Source organism: Lissotriton helveticus, chromosome 2_1 (assembly GCF_964261635.1).
Source record: "Lissotriton helveticus chromosome 2_1, aLisHel1.1, whole genome shotgun sequence".
NCBI lineage: Eukaryota > Metazoa > Chordata > Amphibia > Caudata > Salamandridae > Lissotriton > Lissotriton helveticus.
In genome coordinates, this window is record NC_136059.1 from 1,786,433,561 (window position 1) to 1,786,459,284 (window position 25,724).

Consider the following 25,724-nt stretch of genomic DNA (forward strand, 5'->3'; position numbering starts at 1 on the left):
ACGCATGAACTGAAAGGTATGACATGACTGTAAAGTAAAATAACATTGAACAACTCACTTTCTATCTTAAAGCAATATGCTGCTTTCAAAAACCACTAGTTGTGATGTTTCTCAAACTTACATTGCTGACCAAAAAAAAAAAAAAAAAAACGCCTTTCGTTGTCTTCCTTGACTCAATCCAAATGATTTTTGTATCAACAGGGAGGAACACAGGGTTAGGACAATTATTTAAAGGGGTCCAATGTATGTGTCCTAGAAAGACTATCAACAAAAAGAAATACAGAGTTCCCCGGTTGCAGTCAGCTAAAGGACTGTCATTGGTCTCTCTCTTGTCGGGTCAAACAGTAAAAAGGTGAGTGTAGTGAACCCTCTCTTGGAATTTTTGGGGTACCTCACACAAGTCGCCGGTTGGACTACACTTGTAATCCCACCCGGCTGATCTGCGGCACCGTCCGCAGTGGGAAGGGTAGGTGACTAGACGCCCTACGCCAGGAACTCCGAGGTGGTCTCCACCAAGTCCTGGCCCCACCCGGTCAGCTCGAGGAAGCCTCCGTAGTGTAACAAACGGTCCTGGGAAGGGTCCTGAGGAAAGGACTGCCATACGACACCTACCAGGTCGTATACTGGGCCCCCTGATCACGGGGGAGCCCTTGCAAATCATATGAGCACCCCTTGGTCCTGACGAATTGCTCTATAAGCAAGAAACATGTTGACCATCCACTCACCAAGGGTTGAATGAGGCTTACTACCTTGATAGTTCTGCCTCTATACCCCTTGTATTTTTAATAGAGCAGTGAGCCATATCATTAAAATCCCAATTTTTGGACTCCACTGACTCCTTTTATTTCACCCACGCTCACTTTTGCACACTCACATATTACCTCCTTGCATGGTCCCCTTACATCCACACACCCTTTGGCGAAGGAATAGAAGATCCCCGCCAAAGAGCAACAAGTATTGTTGCCCGACAGGCATTGCACTGCCAGCCTGGCGCAGGGGCAGGGTACCGATGATGACGCTGAACGATCACCGGGTGGGATTACAAGTGTAGTCCAACCGGCGACTTGTGTGAGGTACCCCAAAAATTCCAAGAGAGGGTTCACTACACTCACCTTTTTACTGTTTGACCCGACAAGAGAGAGACCAATGACAGTCCTTTAGCTGACTGCAACCGGGGAACTCTGTATTTCTTTTTGTTGATAGTCAATCCAAATGATGCCGGCATTAGCGAGGCATCTGACCTATAGTGTTACATTTGATAACAACGACGTAGCCTCAAAAAGAATGATGTGTTCTGATTGGCCCGAACTCCGATCACATGATCGGAAAACCGGCCAATGAGAACGTCTTGCCGCTTAGTAGACCATAAAGATTTCCGCGTCTCCAAGTGAATGAAAAAACAATAATAAAACTTTAACACAAATAAAACTTTAACTAGGATGATAACGTCATAAAATAAGCACTTGTCTCATAAGCTACTGGGTAAATGTACAGACGTCCATCCGCATAGACAAGGCTGAGCACCAGTGTGCCTTGTTCTAGTTACAAATTAAAGAGTAAAACATGACATGATGTCTTAAGGTTAAAGGTAGCACGTGAATTCAGTACGATCATTGAGCCCAAATGGCTTATGGGAGTTCAGAAGATACATCCAATTGTTTTCCCTTTGGAGGAGAAAACGATTGTTGTCCCGTCCTTCTATTTTATTAATTGTTTCCAAAATCAAAAATTTCAATTGGGACACATTGTGTTTCTCTTCTTTAAAATGTGTGGCCACTGTCGATTTCACATTTCCAGTTCTAATGTTCGACTTATGCTCATTAGGTCTTATTTTTATTTTGCGCGTGGTCTTCCCCACGTATACTTTCCCACATGGACATTTTAACATGTATATTGCATTTGCTGTATCACAGGTAGCGTTTACATGCAACTTGATGGTATGTCCTTTCATCAGATGTGTCACTGTGTTCCCCCTAATGATGTTATTGCAGTGCCCACATTGTAGGCAAGGTCTTGTTCCTCGGAAACACGTTTCTTTTGGACTTTTTTGTTTCAATATTTCCCCTAAATTTTTGCCCCTAGTAAAGGCAAAAATCAGTTGTTGTTCAAAGGCTTGTTCAAAGTCAGGTTCCGCTCGTAGGGTATTCCAATGGTTTCTGATGATCACGCTACAAAATTGACGAAATTAACTTTTTGAAAATATAAACTTTTACCTAACACGACAGTGCGCTCGCACCTTACATTTCTGCACATTTAAAGCAAATTAAGTGACATATTTTTTGCATGCCTGTGCAATCTTGCTAGCACATGTACAGATGATGAACTCCAAAAAGAGGTGTGGGTGCAGCTCATTCAAAGCTGTAGGTTGGCAGCACTTCAGTGCCACATCCTGTGTAAAGCAGGAATGTCGCTTGATGAAATCCGTAAGTTGCTCCATCACATGAGCTCTGTAACATGCAGGCAGAACAGATGGAGCGAGGGTTAGGCGAACATAGACCAATCAAGATTGAGATGGTAGCTGCTCTTACAAAGAGGTAAGGTCCATAAGGGCTCCTCAGACCGGCTTCAAGGAGCAAACAACCAAACGACACATGGTTTATGAGGGTTCTCAACTCTCCCCCTGCAAGAATGTCCAGCAAGGGGCAAGGCATCCTCCAACTGCCAGTGCTAAATCACTTTGCGAAATTCTGAAGAGGCAGCTGTCATCCCATGGCCACATGAACGTAGGAAAAGGCAAGGCACCAAGGGGCTCCATGCTGTTGGAGGAGCAGAAGTTGCAACTACATCCTAGTGGAATTTTCCTCTACCACCTATAGTCCAAAACAATAACGAAGAAGATGAAGACAAGCTATTCCTTATATTGTGCATACTAAGGGCGCAAAGCAAGCAGAGACAAACCCACGCAGCACGCGAGATCAAAATAGGAGATGCCTTAATAACATCCCTAATTGACCAGCATATGAATAAATGTCATTGAAATGAGCTGCTTCCGACAAGCGCAAACTCCATCAGTGCTCCTGCCCACAAAAGTCAAGACCTTTGCATATGGGGGAAAACTTCTTTGTAACTACCGGGGGCACTGACAATTACTTAGCTGCTCAACGGCAGAGGAGCTGAACTTGATTCATTTTGCTTCGTTCACAGGCATGTAGAAGAAGTTCTCACAGATTGTCAGTGTCTCTTCAAATGGCCTGGCTGCTTACGAGCAACCCCTGTGTTCCTGCACATTGACAAGACAATAAAATGTATTGACTTCTGCCAGTACTGAATTTCTTTTAACCTCGGCCCTGCAGTGGAGGTCAAACTACAAATACTAGAAGATGCAGGGGTCATTGAAAAAATATTCTGCCTCATGGCTTGGGTCTCGCCCATGGTGGCTGCCAGAAAACCAAAGCAACCCAGCAACATTCGTACCTTAATGGATCAGCTGTTTTTCAAAATTATACCTCAACTCAGGTTACCATCTACTGGAGCTTGAGGAAGACTGCTGCTAGATAACAAGATTCTCAGCACATTTCAGACTCTGTAGGTGCCTTCGCCTTAATTTTGTCATCTGAGGCTTTCCAAAATGCCATTTGAGAAGTCCTCTTTGTGTATATTGTGTCATCATTACCAGCAATGAAATCCTTACATATGCTCTGACAGTCTCAGACTACCAGAGACGATTAAGTACCATTCTCAAAAATATCAATTATGTGGGGTTACCTTTCAACAAGCAAACATGCCAATCCACCAACAAGATATGGAATCTGGGTGGGCCAGCAAAAGGAGCAGACAGCAGTGAAGCTGAGAGCCCAAAATCTACATCCAAAGACGTTTTCTTGGTTCAGCAGCATATTACAGGAGATTCATCCCCAACCAGGTAACTTCCACTGGCACACTATGTAATCTGACAAAGCCGTCAATGCCATGGACCAGGGGTCAATGAGAGAAAGCAGTATTTCTCGTCCTTAAGAAGGCCCTATAACAAGACCCTGTGATGTCATAGTTTGACCTTACTAAAGAGTGTAAGTTGATCATTGATGCAAACCCTTTTGGTATCAGCACAGTACTTATGCAAAGAGGTGAACAAAAACAAATAGACACTGACGGCCTTTGAAAGCAGAGCCATCACAGAAAAAGGAGGCACACAGATTGAGAAAGAAGATCTTGCAATTAAGTGGGGCTGCACCCACCTTCCTGTGTATTTCTATGGCTTAGTTATCACAGATCATAAACCCCTACTACTGCTTTCGTGTACCCTGCACCACACCCCACACCCCCATATAGAGAATTGGATACTGCAGCTTCAAATATTCCCGTTCACGGTCGGACCAGTTCACAACTTACTAATGTCTCAACACTCCAGACCGGGAATGCCTGAAAAACTGGACCTCAATGCAAGGGCTGATTATTATATTGAAAGTGTTGCAACCATTAACTGCCCAAGAACAGTAAAGCTCACAAACATTGCTGAAGCGACAAAGAAAAAAACTCTTGTCTCCAATGAGTCTATATGGCTGCATTGTCCAATCAGTAGAGATACTTCCTTCAAAACATCAGTGGACACGATGATGACTACCAATTAGAAATGAAGGTGATATGGCATGTGCAACATGAGCTCAGTGTGACAGACTACAGAATTCTCCTATAGGGACACAGGCGTGCTATTCCTCTGTAGATGCGGTACCAAATGTTATTCCTAGCTTACACAGGATATCAAGGAGCGACAAAGACAAAAGCCCATCTAAGGAACAAAGTCTGGTTCCCTGCCATCGACACCAGTTTTGAAGGAATAGTTGCTGGCTGCCACTGCTGCCAAATTAACAGAGCACTTGAAAGACCAGCACTAATTATAGCAGAAGAGCCCAGTCATGGTCCATGGCTGGATGTGAGTATATACTTTAGGAATTTGCTTGATGTCCACAACATGTTAGCAGTCTCTGATGCATACTTCAAAACTTTGAAAAACAATAAGTCATCTAGACAAAATATTTGTGGAGAAGTGTGGCTCAATGGTTAGAAGAGGCAGACCATGAAGCAGAGGTCAGACCCGGGACCAGGGTTCAATTCCCGACGCGGCAGGGTCTTGAGCCCAAAATGTGCACGGACTCGATAATTCTCGCTTCGGTGCCTGCTCGAATCACGGGTTCACACTCTGCAACTCCGGGCAATAGCTTGCTTAATCTCCACTATGGCCCCCCGTGGCGGGATGCCTGGCTTTCACCTTGGGGGTGCCCAGTACGGGTTATCTCACAGGGAAAAACCAGGACGCTTAGAGACCGTTGGTGATAATGCGCTATATAAATATAAATTACAATTTGCATATTTTTGGCCACCTAAAATGTTAAAAAGTGACACTGGACCCACGATTCAAGGTAATAAATTTAACGAGTACCTTGACTCCCTGAGTATCGTCCATAAAAAAATAACACCATGATGGTCTCAAGCATATGGTGAAGTCGAGAGACTCGTGAAAAAACTAAATGAAGTCATTAGGATTGGTCTCAAACAGCATGAGGACATTAAAGACATAATACTAGGCTCTTGGGAGCCTACATGTGTGCGTAGGGTCCAAGGTGGTCCTCAAAGATCGTCACCTATGCTGGAAGTTTTGCACGGCCTTTGAACAGGAGGTGTTGGACAGCCACCTGAGTGGAGGGTACCATGGCTCAGTGACGCCACCCTGTGGTCAGAAACGTGTCCTATTTCAAAGAGGCCCCAGGAGTCCCAAATGCTGGCATGGTATCCCTAGAGGAAGACAACGAACCGGTGACCATGCCCATGGAAACCACAGCAGACCTCAGTGCCAGCTCGGCGTCTGCCTCTGAAATGGAAGCGACAAGTGCCCAAACGGGAAGCCCTGAAGATCGGCCATGGCAGGGAGCGTCCAAGAGATCCCTAGAGAACACCGCAGGCAACACAGGAGGAGTACCCTCCCGACACCAACGGTATCTGCTCCGACTCAACCCTGCACCCAGACAAATGTTGAGAGACTTTGCATGTTAAGGAGCTGTCCTCCAGCGACCTCCAGTCAAGGACTGCAGCATCATGATTCTTTGTTGTACTTTTACTTTTGTTCTTATGTTACTTTCCTCTTTTTCTTTTCACATTCCTGTTTAGATATTTTCTAAAGGAAATGAGGGATGTAGAGGCGCTACAATACCTTTTAGCCACTGCACCACCCATTGCAACCGGGCTTGGTCCGAGGGTATAAATAAACGGGCCACAGGTCGCACGTGACCTTCGGCCGACACAGTATCTTGACTGACCGTGTGTTCCTTATGGGCGCAGTCTAGGCCGCAGTCACTCCCCTAGCTTAGTGCACTACAGGGAGGACTTGGTGAGCGTAACAAAGGACTAGGCTTTAGGAAGGTTTTAAAACGTTCAGGAATAAATCTATAGTAGTTGATAAAGAATCATGACTTACTGCACACACTCTGTGTTAACTGTATAGCAGCAGTACACTGATGTTCATACTAGCCAATACCTGGAATGCAATGGTGTTGAGAGTGGGGCCAAAAGGAATCATTTTCCCTTATGGGGCAAATAATTGTTGAGCGACATGCGTCAACAGAATGCAGGAAGTTCACAAATGTTGCCACTGCACGGGTCGAATCAATCTATAAACTAAAACTGGCAGTAAGTGAAGACGATCTATGCACAAGTTAGGACTCTGCAAATTAGCAGCAGCCCTGGGAGGCACTCTGTGTTAACTATATGGCAGTTGTGCACTCATGCTCATGCTATCCAATGCCAGACCCTCAATGGCACAGGGAGAGGGGCAATAAGGAATCCGTCTCCCTCGGTGTGCCAATAATTATTGAGCGGCATGCATCAGCAATTTGCAGGTAATTCATACATTTTGTCAGAGTGCAAATTGAGTCAATCTATAAAAAAGATCAGTTTTAAGTGAAGACCACCTAGGATCACACTACAAGTGGCGCAATTTAGTAGTAGCCTGAGCTGAGCACTCACCCGAGCTTACGGCGGCAAGGGCATCTGAGCCCATCTTTCAAGGGACACTCAGCATACTACCGTTCCTCGACCTCCATGTGGTTTAGTGGTCCTCACTCCCAACATTGTTTTGCACATGCACCTGGCAGCTGCATTGTACCTGATTTATTCAGGACGCATCGTGGTTCGGAAACCCTATACAGCCATAATCACAAGTGCAAATGTTTTTCAATTTTCTGATCTCGTAGGAAAGGATGGTTTCGCTAGGTGCTAGTCTAGAGCAGATGTACTGTTCTGGAAATACCTTTGAAATGTATGTTGAATGAATATAGGGCTATTGCTATGAACTGCATGCAGTCGAAGCAATGTGCCTTGAAGGCAGATCTATTGCCTATAATGATCTAATAACGTGCTTGGAGCACTGGCATAATATATGTTCTCATGAGCAGAGATGTTCCACCCATGCTTCCTTGCTGCAGTACTCTGACTCCTTTTCAGTTAATGTGGCATGGAAAAACACCCTCAAGAAACAAGCCAATAGTGTAGTATACACACAACATGACTAGGATGATAGTGACCTTTTGTTTCTAGGCATATACTAGGTAATGGCAGCTGTGCTTGGGCGTTCATATTGTGTTGAGGGTGCTTCTTGGTTTACACCGTGGATAAATGAGAGGATTAAGTTCATAATGTCTCATTTTCACTTCCTTTTATGATAAACAGGGTGACTCTAATTCCTCAGGCCAATAAGTTGTGGGACTGTAGTTTTTCCATTGTCTGCCCATAAGGATAATTTTGGAGCATTTGAGTTTAAGGTCATAGGTGTGCATCCTGTACTCAGTGACATTCCAGATTCTAGTTACTTTAGATTATCCAACTTTAGGATCATCTGAGGGTCACTGATGAAGTTTTAACAGGTTAATTTAAAGTAATTCATCAGTTCTAGTAGTGGTGTTCGGCCAAGGTTGAATAGGATTAGATAGTTAATCAAACCTTGGGAGACACAAAGGTGAGTGGTAAAATGGGGTGATGAGAATTTGTTCTCCTAATTTTCATGAATGAAAATGCTAGTGCAGTCAAAGATGTAGAATTACAGTCATGCAGAAAATGCAATCATTTCTTAAAGAAACCTGATACCCCTTATATTATGCAGTATGATTGTGAAACATTTAACCATTCTTTACCTTTCTCAAGGTATCATCCAAATTGAGCAGAGTAGGAATGTGTTTGAACTTCAGGTACAGATCTAAATTTCAAATGAATTATCTCAAAAACCTAAATCCAGATCATAAGTACCCTGTCACAAGACTAATGTTGTGTAGAAGAATTACTTTATATATGCCACACGGATAAGATGTCAACTCATCACCTTAGTCCCAAGTAAAGCCTTTAGGTTGAAAGTGCTGCTCAGACAGATATGAATTTGCAATTACTGTAATCATTCTGCAAACACACACATCTTTAGACCAAGCTTGCAGTATTTAAAGAGGATCTTGACACTGGGTCGAAAGTTTAAATATTCAAAATCAGATGAAGTCACTCTAGCATTCAGAATTTGTGAAATCAAAAAGGTTCAAAATTGAGAAGATGCGTCAGGTGTGTCACCTAATCATTGATTTCAGAAAGCACTATTTGGCTCTCTCCCTCTTTGAAAGACTTAGCTAATTTTTAAAGACTTCAAATGAAACCATGGTGTTAGATATCCCAAAGCATATTGAAGATCTGCATTTGGACATAACATCCACCAGAAAGCTTGCCCACGATTACTAAGATACTCTACAGAAGAGACTACTTCAATAATCACTGCACTAACACATCTAAATTGAGGTTTCCACACAAAATGAGAAGTTGCTCTGGGATTGGTAGAACATAACCAACTTCTGCTTATTTTTGCTAGCCGTATTATTTAGTATGACACAAGATTATCTGATCAAGGGAGAAGCCAGAAAATTAAAATCACCCCCACTTTGAACTGAGGCTCTGATGTCACCAAGGAACCAAAGTTAGTAAGTTGAGCCCTCCCTGGACAGCTTTCTTGTCTCTTCCATCAATGCATCTATCCATTCATTCTTTCACTCTTCCATCCACCCGCTGATAGCCACCATTTCACCTTTACATTCTGTCATCCATTCATTCTTTCGTCCATTAATCAATCTTTCCCCATTCCATCCATCCATATATCCTGCCATCCTTCCGTCCGTCCGTCCGTCTGTCCGTCCATCCATCCATCCATCCATCCATCCATCCATCCATCCATTCATTCATCCATCCACTCTGCCATCCATCCACACGTCCACCCAGGGGCGCTGTTCTTTTTGTCATCTTCTGCCTGCAAATCAGCATAAAAAAGCTCATCATTAACACTGGAATACAACATCAGTAAGAGAGCAAGTAGGAGTAAGGAAAATGCAGTTGGGTAAATAGATCAAGCAAAGAAAGAAGGAATATTTAGTATGGATGAATGATTGGGTGGATAAATGTGAACTCTCTTGATGTTAATGATGTAACTCTGGCCATCTCACTGAGTACTGCTGGCTAGGCATTAGGCTCAGATAGGGTCCTCATCCGATGTTTTAAGACAAAATCCAACTTTTTGGGCTTGTTTGCTGACAAATGTGTTCCGTGCTGCTCTTATAGCCAAAATTCCCTATACCTAGAGGAAATCCATTATATTCCCTATTTTTAAGAAAGGTGACGGAGGGAACCTAACATGCTATTTATTGCCCGATTTCCCGTCTGGATTCCTCCATTAAAATACCAGGGAGGGTGATTGTTCTGAAATTGGAAGATTGGTCCGAAGATAAAGGTTTCCTTTTTGAAGTACAGTTCGGCTTTGGACCAGACGTGGCAACAGTGGAGCAGTCCCTCTACCTGCTCTTGATCACAGGAAAATATATTAAGGCCAAAGAAGGTTCATTATACCTAGCTTTCACAGACCTTTTCAGCGCGTTCAGTCTTAATGAGCAAAGCTGGGGAAATCATCTCTTTGATAGAAATGCTTAAGCGTCTGCACTGGGACACCTTAGCCCAAGTTTAATGCAGCCCTGATGGGGACTGTACACCCTCTTTTAAGGTCCAACAGGGGGATAGACGAGGATGCATATAAGCTCCCTTTTTATTTCTCTTCTACGTCAATTTTCTTGATGAGGGAATGCAAGTCAAGGGGATGGATTTGCCCAGGATAGGGGACTGCTCAGTGCCCGTCCTCCTCTACACAGATGGCGTTGTGCCTATTTCGCAAACTGCCAATCGGCAACAGCTTTTGCTGAACTCTTTTAATCAGTTTATGGGGTATTTGAAGATAACGCCTTAACTGCGGCGGTTTTTCCGCCACGGTGCGGGCGTTCTATTAGGTGGGTGGGGCTCCGTCGGCCGTTGGCCGACGGCAGCACTAGGGAGGTAGTGCTCCCGTCGGCCAATGGCCGACGGGAGCACGCAAGGGGTTAAAGGTCAATCATACGAAATCATACATTATGACCTATGGACATAGAAACACATGTTCTCGTAGGTTTACCATTGATGAGATTCCCATAATTAAGGTTACATACTTTAATTATCTTGGGATCATGTTGGATGTCAATTTTAAACGAGATACGTTTTTGGCTCAAAGGGGGCTGAAAAAGGCAAATGAACTCTACGCTACTTTTAAATATACTAAGAGACTTAAATAAAAGCCCATTAAAGAATTAGCCTCTCTTTATACTGTTAAATACCTTTCTAGCAGTCCCCAGAAGTACAGCCAACATCATCACCCACAATGAGGTAAGCCTTCCTTATATATAGGATTTACTTAACATTCCGCCACTTTTATTATTGTTGAACATTTAGGGGCTTATTTATGAGCCCTTGCGTTACTTTTGCCCTGCCAGTGCTTCACTTTTTGTGACGCACCAGCAGGATAGAAAATGCGCCATATTGCTTCATATTTACAAAGTGATGCATCTAGGTAGATGCGTCACTTTGTGAATCACTGCGCCACATTATACCTGCGCCAGGTATAATGTATGCAGGGAGGGCATTCTGATGTAAGTAAATGTAGTAGAAGTGATGCAGTGAAATCTATGAGATTTCACTGCGTCACTTCAAGGACGCAAAGCACATTTCACATGGGACTTGCCCATGTGTAATGACCCATTGCTGGAGCTGCGTCACTTTTGTGACAAACTCCAGCAATGCGTCATTTTTATGCCTACAGATACTTCAGAAATACTGACATATCTGTAACTCCTTGCATGACACATCATTGGTGTCGCAAGGAGGGCGCAATGAAATGTGACGCGTAGCTGTTTTTTCGCAGCGATGCGTCACTTTTCATAAATGAGGCCCTTAGAGTCCCCCCATACCAAATTTGTACGTGAAGTCCTGGCAGACTGTCTTAAATTGGATTATGGAGACAATATTGCTTGGCTAGCCTACATTAGAAGAACATTCTCAGATATAGACATCCCGAAAATATTTCATTCACCTAGGAAAATTGATAGCAACTCGAGGCCCCTTGTTCGAACTCTTTTCCAAAATAACAGGGACTCGAAAAGAATGGGTAAGATCAAGTTATAGATACTTTATGCTACCACATGGAGATTACATCTACTGAACAAATAGAATAATATTTCACTTGGATTTTAAAGCTGGGATATAGAATCTATTTAACCCGTTTCAGGTTGTATATAGTCTATTTCCAGGTGGCTTTTCCACAACATGGCAGTTGGTTTTCCTCTCTGCCTCTCTGCCTTTTTGTCCTTGTGACAATATTAGCCAGCAATCCTTTATTCATTTAATATTTTCTTGTAGTTTTAATACCGCCCCCAGAGCTGAAATCTTACGTCCTATTTTACGTGTGACCTGCAGATTGGCTAGGCTGACCCTTAAATTCCTGCAGTGTCTGGACTCAGAGTCAACTTGTCCTGCCGCAATTAGCTATGTGCTCCAAACCCTAAGGATTAGAAGAAACATAAAGGTTGCGGCTCACCCAGCTCTGCAATCTTAGGGCCATATGTAGGTAATCTCTATTTACCGATTCTTAAATACCGAATTTTACCGATTCGGTATTTAAGAATCGGTAAATAGTATGTAGGTAAAAATTCTGTAAATTTTACCGATTTGGTAATATTCGGTATTACCGATTCGGTATTTACCAATTCGGTAATTCGGATTCATTCCTATGGGCCTCCAGGCCCATAAGAATGAATGGGAAGCCATTCACTATTACCGATTTGGTAAATACCAAATCGGTAATAGGGGGAACATATTCCATGGAGGCAGGGTGTCACATTGACACCCTGTTGCACCCTCGAATCGTGCATGTGTGCACATGTGGCACACATACATGCCCTAAGGGCATGTATGTCTGCCACATGGCACTTTTAAAAAAGCACAACATTGCTTTTTTAAAGGTTTTCGATATTTACCACCAACTTGCAGTTGGTGGTAAATAACGAATCCTTAAATAAAAAATGCACTCACTTAAGTGCTCCCTACATAGGATTTAAGGATTCGGTAATTTACCGATTCGGTATTTTAAGGATTCGGTAATTTACCGATTCCCTAAATTACCGAATCAGTAAATTACCAAATCCTTAAAGCCAGTCAGCTACATTAGAAAAAGCTAAATACGGTCGGTAATGGCAAATATGCCGATTTTCGGCCATTACCGTCCGGTATTAAGCTACCTACACATGGCCCTTAATGTTTAAATGTGGTAAATTGTCAGTCACTAATTGTTTTTACACCCTTTTTCGCTTTATTAATGTATTTTAATACTGCATTTTAATTTGTAATGTTTTTATATTGTACGATGTCTATTTATGACTTGGCACTTCCGAATAAAAGCATTTTGACTGACTATTTGGATGAATGAGTGGGTGAAAGGATGAGTAAATGATATGTGGATGGGCAGGTAAAAGGATGGTAAAGAATAGGGAAGGTTGGATGAGTGAGTGAATGGATAGATACATGGACTGGTGAAAGGATGGCACAGTAAATGGATGGATGAGTGAATGATAGGTGGAAAAAAAGGTGAAAGGATGGAAGAGTAAAGTGATGAATGGATAGTGGATTGACAGGTGAAAGATTGACAGACTGGATAGATGGGACTGCATGGATAGATGGATAAATAGGTGAAAGGATGACAGAGTTAAGGGATGGATGGATGAATGGATGAAAAGATAAATGAATAGATGGCTGATAGGATACATGGGAGGCAGAGTGGATGGGTGGCTGATGGATGGCAGAGTGATTGGATGACAGAGGGGATGGATGGAAATATGGCTGAGTTGACGAATAGATGGATGGATGGCAGAGTGGATGGATATATAGATGGTAGAATGAATGGATGGATGGCAGAGAGAATGAATAAATGGATAGATGGAAGTCAGAGTGGATTGATGCATGGCATAGTGGATGAGTTGCTGGATGGATGGCAAAGTGAAAGGAATGATGGATACATTGCATAGTAAATGGATGATAGAGTGGATGGATGGAAGATTGATGCATGGCAGAGTGCAAGAGTGGATTGATGAACTGATGAACAGATGATTATCAGAGTGCGTGGATATATGGAAGCACAGATTAATACAATGGATGGATTGATGGCAGAGTGTTTGGATAGATAGCAGAGTAGATGGGTGGCTGGTTGGATGGATGGATGGATGACCCATGAGCAAGCTTTATGCAAATACGTCAAGTAATCTTACATTAGTATGACCATGCTGACATTTAATAAATTGTGGTTTTGAATTAATATCACTCCATACATTTTTGTATTGCAATTAACAAGAAACATAGGTCTGTAATTTAAACATTGAAATGAATCTGAATCTAGTTAAGGGATCAGCATTTCCTTGTTCGTGGTATTTTTCCCTCTAATAACATAGCATTACACATTCTTGACACAGTTGGAGATAGTATACTCACAAAGCTGAGATAGAACTCCAATGGTACACCATCCAACCAAAGAAAAGTATTTGGTTATACAAGTTTGATTTAAGCAGGAACTTTTTAGTCAGTGACTGGTTCTTTTAGCCTCTTAAAGTCTTCCATTGCTTGTGCCTGCAATACAGTATTTGACAACAAGCATTGGTAATGCCAATAGGTCTCATATTTGCGAGAGTTAGAGCTATTTAGTGTTGTAAATGACAATATCTTTCACCCATGTGTTTTGGTTTGGAATGGAGTGGATGTATGTGGTTGAAGTGGAAATATATGGTTTGGCTCAGAATTGTTAATTGTGTGGGGTGGAATTGTGTGGTGTGGAGTGAATTTGTGTAGTGGAATTATGTGGCATTGTGGATAGTTAGGGGTGAGAGCTGCACCAGTTAGATAGACCGGAAGACAGAGAAGGATAGGTAGTTTGTGCACAAAGTGGTCATTTAAATCCAGGCAGAGAAGCAGAAAGAGTGTGTGAGAAAAAGAGAAAGAAGAGAAGAGCAGGCGACAGACGCATAAGAGGGAGAGCCTGTGTATGCAGAAGACACCCCAAGAAGAGGAGGAGAGTGTGTGATTGTGGGACTGAAACTTTGACAAGGCACAGGAAAGAAACTCTGCTCGAATACCTGAAGTTAGTCACATGAGAGAGGCAGAAAGACTGCATGAGAGAGCGAGAGAGAGAGAGAGAGATGAGTGAGAGTACAAGAGAGACATAGAGGGTCTGGTTGCTCTTCTCAAAGAAACCTTATTAACCTCAAAGTAAGGCAGGTGTTCAGAGAGACAATGACCACCCACCAGCTGACAGCGAGGCATCGAAGATGGACACTAGACCAAGAGAGGCGTGTAAGCCGGCAGAGTGAGCAAGGAATGAGAATGGCTGGTCACATCTTTCAGTTTCCGAGTACAAGTGAGTGCAGCACCAAGGTGAGTGCGAGGGGCACCCAGAGAGGTGAACAAGTGCAAAGCATGAGGAGGTACAGGAAGGCAGCATGTGTGAGCAGGCAGCACATAGAGGAGACAGGGAGTGTGAGGGATGGATGAGAGGGAGCAGGGGGAGTACAAGGTGAGAGGGGATAGTGGGAATGCAAGATGTGAGAGGCCAGTGGGAGTGTGAGGGAGAGATGAGAGGGGCATTGGGGGTGTGGGAGAGAGATGACAGGGTTGTTGGAAGTGCAAGGGAGAGATGAGGGGGCAGTGGGATTGCGAGTGAGAGATGACAGGCTCGTGGGAATGCGAGGGAGAAAGGAGACATGGCAGTAGAAGTGTGAGGGAAAGGTGACAGGGATGGTGGGAGTGATGAGCAGAGCTAACCAGGGAAATTACACCACCTTGATTAAACATGGACACACACACTTTTTAGAGAAAGATTAAAAAATCCTTATTGGAAAAATGAAGCAACGTGATATAGTTAGCTTTTATTTGAGACTGTTTTTGCAGCATTGATAACAGTCTGTGCCTGGCTGCACTAAGCTTATAATAAACTATTTACAGAGTATGTTTTGTGTAAGCGGTGACCACATGATACCAATTGTGCAGGATTAGGCCAATAAACTTTTCACAGGTTTACAGTATGCTAAATCAGAAACATTCCAGTTCATCTAGGATAGCAACACTCCTACTGGAAATACAGGTCACATAGACCACAACATGTAAATGGCAAAACTGAAGAGTCAGTTTTGCAAAGTCACACTACACCCAACATGTTGATCATGTCTGTTAATGCCTAAAGGGTGGGGCAGGAGAGAAGAAGGGGAGGAGAATTGCAAGTTGAAGGAACCAGGCCATTCGTGTGAGTGTGTGTGTGTGAACGACAATGATAAAATGGCAGCGCCTCTGTGTTTCTTCAAAGTGCATGGTTTTGATCTGTGCAGTGAATAAGTTGGGACGAGGTTTGGTTTACTGGGAACCTCATGCAAATGGACAAATAACAAGTCCCAAGACTTCGCACTGACAGCAATCAGGTTAGTTTCCACACCTTTATATAGGACCCACTGCCTTTGTTTTCATAACAAAGCTTGGAATCAGAAGGCATATAATTGTGCGGTATATGGGGGGCCTCAATGCAAGTGAAAATACAGATCAGACTAATGCATAGCTCCTAAAATCTGACCCATGCCATGTATCCTTACATCAGTTGTGACTTTTTAACCATTATAAAATGGTAATCTGGGAGCATTAGTTAAACACACACAAAGGTGTACAAGTAAATGGCTAGCAGCCTAAGTTGTATGCAACCGTGAGAGGTATGCAACATAAATTATGCGCAAGCTAACAGTCTCCAAGTTTTGTAAGTAAAAAAATAAATAAAGTAAAAGATGCATAACCTAAGTGGTATACACAAGATCTTTGCCAACGATGGGCATGCAAAAGAATTAAATGCATGTGAGGGATATTCAGCTAAGCAGAATGTAAATTAAATATATGCAAAAAACAATTATTATTGAAATGTGAAGGATTGTGCAAGCGATACTTAAAGACGAAGTGTATGCAGCAAGAGGTATAAATGTGAGAGATATCGAAATTAAAAATATATGATAGGCATGAAATAGAAAGGTAGATTGTAACGCCTTTAACATTACCAACAAAAGTAGGAACATTATACATAATATCAGCCCGGAAGGTTACGTCATATGCAAGTTTGAAGAAGGAACAGTCTTACTTGGTGTCCATGTTAAAGTCCTCAAATTTCTTTGGCGCTCTAACCACTCTGCCAGACTTCGTTCTTACTCGCTCAGGGCTGCAACTAGCGCCATGCCCACTGTCTGTCCAGCCAGCTCTCACTTTTTGCCTTGTTCGCCGTTGGTTCCCTTGTCGATACCCCACCTGGGCTCGGTAGCGCAACCTGGTTGGTTCTACCCATTTTTTCACCTTCCTTCTGAACGTACTGGTCTTCATTGCTCCAACAAAGGGGGCTGGAACCAAACTCATTGGACTCTGTTCCTTCGGTCATTCCGGTTCCTTCACTTTCCTCAGGAGTGATCGAACTCCACTCTTCTGGAACTTCCCATTTAATGATTTTGTTACACTTCGCCATCCTGTCTTGTGACCACACTTTCGCATCGCTCAGCAAAGCCGACCTGGCATACGGCTCTACCACTTGCAGTGGAGGGGTGAACTTGCTGTCTCCCTTCTTTTTCAACACCGCCTGTTTCACTCTTACCCACTCGCCCTTTTCTAGGGTCACCTCTTTGACACTCCGTCGTTTGTTGTAATGTTCTGTGTACAAGGCCTGTGCCTTCTCAATATTCAGACATACGACTGCCGGGGACTACTTGCTTTGGACTATTGGATGTTTCTACACCAGATTGTCCTTCGTAAATGGGTCTCTCCCATGCAGTATTCTGAAGGGGTTTTATCCTGTGTTAGCAGGGGTAATGCGATACGCCCATAACATCATTTGGAGCTCCTTCTCCCAATCTTGCCCCGTACTTATCGCTGCTTGCACTTACCCCATTATCACTCTATTAAACATCTCTGCCAGTCCGTTCCCCACTGGGTGGTAGACTGAGGTGTGTTTTACTTCTATCTCATTTCGGACCATGAATGCATCCCATTTTGCAGGACACGAACTGCGGTCCGTTGTCGCAGGTGATCACCTTAGGAATCCCTTCTCTCAAGAAGGTGGATGTGAGGAAGGAAAGCACTGCTTCAGTGTCCGCAGCTTCACATACCTCCACTTCCGGCCATTTGAAATACCTGTCCACCAGTCCTATAGCATATTTGGGTACCCCGTTGGTATCCAGAATGGGGCCTAATATGTCTACCGATAGCATCTCCCAAGGACTAGAGGGACATGCAAATTTTGCCAGCGGTGGCCGCGGTAATGCCTGTGTTTTGTCTGCCCAGTTGCATGGTTGGCACATTCGGACATGTCTCTCTACTTGACTACTTGACTGTCCATGGCAAGCCACCAATAAGCCTGCTTTGCCCTGGCTTTGGTCTTCATTTTTCCTAGGTGTCCCTCATGTAGAATAGTTAGGAGGTGTTCCACTAAGGTCTCTGGGGGTACCACTTTGTCTCCTCTTAGTAAGAATGCTGAATTGTCTCCAATCGACAGTTACTCTCAAACTTCCCAGATTTTTCTCAGCTGGCTGTCTAAGTGTTTCTTGTCCGGCCAACCGTGTGTCACTTAGCTCTTCACTACCTTCAAGGTCTCATCTTGGGAGTACGCTTCTTCCCATTCTCTTGCACGGATTACTGTTTCATGGTCTTGTGTAGATGCCACCATGTAGCCCTCCCATCCTGAGGTCTCTTGATCTGCCGCCAGCTCCATAGCTGCCGCTCTGCTCAAGAAATCAGCCACTTTGTTTCTGTTTCCAGGTATATATTCCACTTTATATACGTAATGCAATAACCTCAGGGTCATTTTTGCTATGCAGGGGATCGCGTGTGCATGCCCACTGGAGGTGAGGACTTTCACTAACGGTTTGTGGTCTGTGCGGAGCAAGAAGCTGGAGCCCCATAAGAACTGTCTGAATCGCTCCATGGCCCATACCATTGCCAGCAATTCATTTTCTATCATGCTGAACTTTTCTTCGTTGGGCGCTAACAACCTCGAGGCAAAGCTGACCGTGGTGACTTCTCCCTCCTGTGACCTCTGCATCGGCACTGCCCCCAATCCCTTGTCGCTGGCATCGGAGCTCATTATGGACAAGCAGCTTGGTCAAATCCTTTAAGGGGTATGGCTTTGCAAATGTCTTGTTTAAGTTCGTCAAACTTCATTTGCTCATCGCTGGACCATTTGAATGTGTTCCTTTCCTTCAAGAGTTGTCTCAGATGATGGGTTTTGGATGCGAAGTGCGGGACGAATTTACTGTAGAACTCCGCCATGCCTAGAAATGAGCAAATGTCCTCCTTCTTCGTGGGAGGGGGTGCGTCTTTGATGGCTGATACATTGGCTCTCTTCGGTTCTATTCCTTTTTCACTGATCTCGTGACCCAGGCATGTCACAGACCTTACACCGAACTTGCATTTTTCACACTCTGCGGTGAGCCCGTTTTGCACCAGAATGGTTTATACAGAATGCAGCTTTGTGACGTGGTCGCTTTTTGATTTTCCCATTATGAGGATATTGTCTTGGAAGTATTGTACTCCTTCCACTTTATGAAACAGTTTATGCATGAGTTTTTGAAACACCGCTGCTGCGGATGCTAACCCGAATAGCATTCTAAAGAATGTGTAACATCCGAACAGTGTTATGAATGATGTTAGGTGATTGCATGAAGGATGTAGGGTGATTTGATGGTATGCAGATGAGAGATCCACAGTGGAGAACCACTTTATCCCTTTCGTCTTAGATAGCATCTCGTTTATCCGGGGTAGCGGGAACTTGTCCATCCATATGTTCTTGTTTAGTTCCCTTAGGTCCACACACAGGTGTACCTCCCCGTTGGGTTTCTGAGCAACGACGAGGGGTGCGAGCCACTCGGAACTTTATATTGCTTCTATGATTCCATTCTTTTCCAGACATAGTAGTTCTTCCTGCACCGCCTCCCTGCTTCTGATGGGAATGTTTCGGACCTTGTAGCTTACCGGTCGTGCCCCATCCTGTAGGCGTATTTTGTGTGTGAATTTGGTCATCCGACCGATGGTTCACTTGAAGACCTCTGGATATTCTCTCTTCCACATGTCTTCTTTGTACTCTTGTTCTGTATCCGTCATTAGGACTTGGGTGCCTCCTCCAGGGTTAAGTAGGATTCCTAGGACACCTTGATCTATCCATCTCAGAACAGAAGGCCCCTTCTCGGCAACGTACAGCTTGCCGTCCGCTCTTCGAACTTTGAACTCAAACGTGAGAGAACAATACCCTACCATGGGCATGGGTTCGCCTGTGTATGTGACTGGACGTATGTCAGGAGGACTTAAGCTTGCCTTCATCACGTGTTCAAAGTCTCTTTCCCACACTGTTCTCTGAACTATAGTGTACGGGAAACCTGAATCCGCCACTATATTGATTTGTACTCCGCCGATCGTCATTTGCATTACAGGCTTCTTGGAGCTCTTATGTGCGTAGTTGGAACCCTCGTGAACCATCTGCCAGCACAAGCGTTTCTCCTCCCCCCTTCGCGGGGTCTTTGCTCCCTCTGCCGCGCTCGGGGTCAAGTCGAGTCCTTGCGCTGCTCAATTAGCAGCCGCTGCCTCACGCCGGGAAGCGTGTATTTGCCGCTTCGTTCCTGCGGCACTCTGACATGGCGGTGTGACGTTCCCGTCATGCCTTGCATGCTCTCAGCGGAACAACTCGAGCGTCATCACATAACTCCCCCCTTTAACATTACCAACAAAAGTAAGAACATTATACATAATATCAGCTAAGAAGGTTACGTCATATACAAGTTTGAAGAAGAAACAGTCTTACTTGGTGTCCATGTTAAAGTCCTCACATTTTTGGCGCTGTAACCACTCTGCCGGACTTTGTTATTACTCGCTTAGGGCTGCAGCTAGCGCCATGTCCACTGTCTGTACAGCCAGCTCTCACCTTTTTCCTTGTTCGCCGTTCGTCCCTTGTCCTTCCCCACCTGGGCTCGGTAGCGCAACCTGGTTGATTCTACCCATTTTTTCACCTTCCTTCTGAACGTACTGGTCTTCATTGCTCCAACGAAGGTGGCTGGTACCAGGTTTATTGGACTCTGTTCCTTCGGTCATTCCGGTTCCTTCACTTTCCTCAGGAGTGATCGAACTCCACTCTTCTGGAACTTCCCATTTAATCATCTTGTTACACTTCGCCATCCTGTCTTGTGACCACACTTTCGTATCACTCAGCAAAGCCGACCTGGCATACGGCTCTACCACTTGCAGTGGAGGGGTGAACTTGTTGTTTCCCTTCTTTTTCAACACCGCCTGTTTCACTCTTACCCACTCGCCCTTTTCTAGGGTCACCTCTTTGACACTCCGTCGTTTGTTGTAATGTTCTGTGTACAAGGCCTGTGCCTTCTCAATATTCCGACGTACGACTGCCGGGGACTACTTGCTTGGGACTATTGGATGTTTCCACGCCAGATTGTCCTTCGTAAATGGGTATCTCCCACGCAGTATTCTGAAGGGGATTTATCCTGTGTTAGCAGGGGTGATTCGATATGCCCATAACATCCTTTGGAGCTCCTTCTCCCAATCTTGCCCTGCATTTATCGCTGCTTGCAATGACCCCATTATCACTCTATTAAACATCTCTCCAATCCGTTCCCCGCTGGGTGGTGGACTTAGGTGTGTTTTACTTCTATCTCATTTCGGACCATGAATGCATCCCATTTTGCAGGACACGAACTGCGGTCCGTTGTCGCAGGTGATCACCTTAGGAATCCCTTCTCTCAAGCAGGTGGATGTGAGGAAGGAAAGCACTGCTTCAGTCTCCGCAGCTTCACATACCTCCACTTCCGGCCATTTGAAATACCTGTCCACCAGTACTATAGCATATATGGGCACTCCATTGGTATCCAGAATGGGGCCTAATATGTCCACCGATAGCATCTCCCAAGGACTAGAGGGACATGCAAATTTTCACAGCGGTGGCGGCAGTAATACCTGTGTTTTGTCTGCCCAGCTGCATGGTTCGCACATTCAGACATGTCTCTCTACTTGACTACTTGACTGTCCATGGCAGGCCACCAATAAGCCTGCTTTGCCCTGGCTTTGGTCTTCATTTTCCTAGGTGTCCCTCATGTAGAATAGTTAGGAGGTGTTCCACTAAGGTCTCTTGGGGTACCACTTTGTCTCCTCTTAGTAAGAATGCTGGATTGTCTAGAATCGACAGTTCCTCTCAAACTTCCCAGAATTTTCTCAGCAGGCTGTCTAGATGTTTCTTGTCCGGCCAACCGTGTGTCACTTAGCTCTTCACTACCTCCAAGGTCTCATCTTGGGTGTACGCTTCTTCCAATTCTCTTGCACTGATTACTGTTTCATGGTCTTGTGTGGATGCCACCATGTAGCCCTCCCATCCTGTGGTCTCTTGATCTGCCACCGGCTCCATAGCTGCCACTCTGCTCAAGAAATCAGCCACTTTGTTTCTGTTTCCAGGTATATATTCCACTTCATATACGTAATCCAATAACCTCAGGGTCATTTTTTCTATGCAGGGGATCGCGTGTGCATGCCCACTGGAGGTGAGGACTTTCACTAACGGTTTGTGGTCTGTGCAGAGCAAGAAGCTGGAGCCCCATAAGAACTGTCTGAATCGCTCCATGGCCCATACCGTTGCCAGCAATTCATTTTCTATCACGCTGAACTTTTCTTCATTGGGCGCCAACGACCTCGAGGCAAAGCTGACCGTGGCGACTTCTCCCTCCTGTGACCTCTGCATCAACACTGCCCCCAATCCCTTGTCGCTGGCATCGGTGGTCAGTATGGACAAGCAGCATGGTCAAATCCTTTAAGGGGTATGGCTTTACAAATGTCTTGTTTAAGTTCATCAAACTTCATTTGCTCTTCGCTGGACCATTTGAATGTGTTCCTTTCCTTCAAGAGTTGTCTCAGATGATGGGTTTTGGACGCGAAGTGCGGGCCGAATTTACTGTAGAACTCTGCCATGCCTAGAAACGAGCAAATGTCCTCCTTCTTCGTGGGAGGGGGTGCGTCTTTGATGGCTGATACATTGGCTCTCTTCGGTTCTATTCCTTTTTCACTGATCTCGTGACCCAGGCATGTCACAGACCTTACACCGAACTTGCATTTTTCCCACTCTGCGGTGAGCCCATTTTGCACCAGAATGGTTAATACGGAGTGCAACTTTGTGTCGTGGTCGCTTTTTGATTTTCCCATTATGAGGATATCGTCTTGGAAGTATTGCACTCCTTCCACTTTATGAAACAGTTTATGCATGAGTTTTTGAAACACCGCTGCTGCGGATGCTAACCCGAATAGCATTCTAAAGAATTTGTAACATCCGAACAGTGTTATGAATGATGTTAGGTGATTGCATGAAGGATGTAGGGCGATTTGATGGTATGCAGATGAGAGACCCACAGTGGAGAACCACTTTATCCCTTTCGTCTCAGATTGCATTCGTTTATCCGGGGTAGCGGGAACTTGTCCACCCATATGTTCTTGTTTAGTTCCCTTAGGTCCACACACAGGCGTACCTTCCCTTTGGGTTTCTGAGCAACGACGAGTGGTGCGAGCCACTCGGCACTTTCAATTGCTTCTATGATTCCATTCTTTTCCAGACATAGTAGTTCTTCCTGCACCGCCTCCCTGCTTCTGAAGGGAATGTTTCGGACTTTGTAGCTTACCGGTCGTGCCCCATCCTGTAAGCATATTTTATGTGTGAATTTGGTCATCCGACCGATGGTTCCCTTGAAGACCTCTGGATATTCTCATGTCTTCCTTGTACTCTTGTTCTGTATCCGTCATTAGGACTTGGGTGACTCCTCCAGGGTTAAGTTGGATTCCTAGGGCACCTTGATCTATCCATCTCAGAACAGAAGGCCCCTTCTTGGCAACGTACAGCTTGCTGTCCGCTCTTCGAACTTTGAACTCAAACGTGAGAGAACAATACCCTACCATGGGTATGGGTTCGCCTGTGTACGTGACTGGACGTATGTCAGGAGGACTTAAGCTTGCCTTCATCACATGTTCAAAGTCTCTTTCCCACACTGTTCTCTGAACTATAGTGTACGGGGAACCTGAATCCGCCACTATATTGATTTGTACTCCACCGATCTTCATTTGCATTACAAGCTTCTTGGAGCTCTTATGTGCGTAGCTGGCACCCTCGTGAACCATCTGCCAGCACAAGCGTTTCTCCTCCCCCTTTCGTGGGGTCTTTGCTCCCTCTGCCACGCTTAGGGTCATGCAGGAAGTCGGGTCCTCACGCTGGTCAATTAGCAGCCGCTGCCTCACGCATCCTCGTCGCCATTGTGGCGGAGTTTTTGACGCTTGGAGATAGATTGTTTAAATCTCTTTATTCCTGAGCGCCGGGAAGCGTGTATTTGCCGCTTCGTTCCTGTGGCACTCTGACATGGCGGTGTGACGTTCCCGTCATGCCTTGCATGTGCTCAGCGGAACAACTAGAGCGTCACCACATAGAGAAGTTAGTTCTGTCACTGAAGGGTGGTGAATAGAGAAATAAGCAAAATAAGAGATGTAGATAAGAAATGTATTCAAACTGTGGGTTTCCATCTGAAGGACAGACTTCCGCCCAAACAAGAGTCTACCTGCAATCAAAGATATAGAGCTTTGTAGGAGGGGCCCGTCACCAGCCCTCCATAGAGATTATTACTACTGTTAATCTATTACTATGTAAATCTAGCCACAATGCATGTTCTTTTTTATGAAACTGTAAGCTTGCTTTCATTTCCAGCAGTCTGTTCTGAAACAAGCATGTTATCTGCAGGAATGCAAGGGGCGAGGTGGGGGTGCAAGGAGGACCTGGGGGGGCTGTGAAGATCAATTAAGAAGACAAACACGGGAGCTGCAGCAGCAACAGGGAGTTAGAGGAACAACAGACTGTGTTGGTGTTGTAAATGACTATGGGGCATATTAACAAGGGCTTTATCTCCGCTTTTTTGGCTTTAAAAACAAAAAAAAAGCGGAGATAAAACTATCGCCCTATTAACAAGAGGGTGCTAACATGCATAATCGCATGTTAGCATCCTTTTTCCTGACGCCTCCCTTTGCAACTCTAATGAGATGCAAAGTGGGCGTTCCACACCTAAATAACGTGAGAAATGTCACTAACCGACATTTCTCCAATTACCAAGCTGCACGCTAAACAGCATAGCGATAAGAAAAGAAGTGCTAACCTCGGTTATCGCTACTTTCCTTACGCCTGCTTTCAGTCTTACTTAGCCATTAAATCAAATGGAAGGTGGATATTATGGCTAAGTCTGCCCTGCCCTATAATCAAGCTATCGCCAAACATTGTGCGATTATCGCTGGATTTCCAGCAATAATTGCACATTTGCCAGCTTGATCTTGGAATGTTATCACTTTGGAGATAAGCGTTGCTGCTAGCGCGCTATCTCAGCGATTAAATCTAGCAATGGCCGGAGATAATTATCCTTGCGCTAAGCTCGCTTAGCGATAATTATCGCCGGCCTTTGCTGATATCCTCCCCTGTCTTTTACCCATGTAAATGTTCAGTCCAATACATTTCAGTGAAAAGACTAATGTGATCAGCATTTTGACGTCTGAACACACACATTGCTACTTAAACAGATTGAGTTTTGTATTGAAAACATCTATCCATCTCTTTACTCTGGAGTGAAACTGAAACCAGAAACATAACGCAAAACATTTGACTAAACATCAGAAAAAAAATAGCATTTGACTCAGCTAAGAACATGATACCAGTGGTTAGAGCATGACAGACATGCCGTGGCATCACACAGATTGACAGAAAAATATATTCTACAATACATCATGAACAGAGCCATTGGAATTATGTGACAAGGGAGGGCAAAATTATGTGGCACGAAAAAGGCAAAATATTTAGTATAAGGCACATTTTGCGATAACATGATGCATTATGCTCTTTTTACACTTTACAAACTCACCAGGCAAAGTTTTCCCCCATTAGTACCACTTTAGCATTCAAATACAGCAATAGGCATACACAAGGTGACCAGCTTGTCCGTGCCAAGGGCCTTCCACTCCGTGACAACACATGTTGTCATGTTTTAGTAAAGTATGATCTTAGCTCGTGCTAGAATCAAGCATTTTATTTTGTTAAAATCTTCAAATTAGGAAGGAGATGATGAATTGGGGATTATGAGGCAAATCCATATTTATGCAGAAAACACCAAAAACCCAGAATCACATGACTCAGGTGGATGACAATACTACCAGTTATGTCAGAGTTACACAGACTTAAAAGAGACCTTCTTGTGATCACAGAAGTACTCACTGTTTTGCAATTTCATATGCTGAACCTA

The 25,724-nt window shown here is 44.3% G+C and overlaps 1 protein-coding gene across 1 annotated transcript; it reads right to left on the reverse strand.

Annotated features, from left to right (window-relative positions):
- Positions 1-22,191: 22,191 nt before the first annotated feature.
- LOC144820321 (uncharacterized) lies at positions 22,192-22,611 on the reverse strand. Its single transcript, XM_078677893.1, has one exon. It carries the CDS (start codon positions 22,609-22,611, stop codon positions 22,192-22,194), a length of 420 nt encoding a protein of 139 aa, XP_078534019.1.
- Between the last annotated feature and the right edge of the window lie 3,113 nt (positions 22,612-25,724).

Coding starts and splice junctions, on each gene's coding strand:
- LOC144820321 (XM_078677893.1), bottom strand. CDS start 22,611: ATGGGAAAATCAAAAAGCGACCACGACACAAAGTTGCACTCCGTATTA.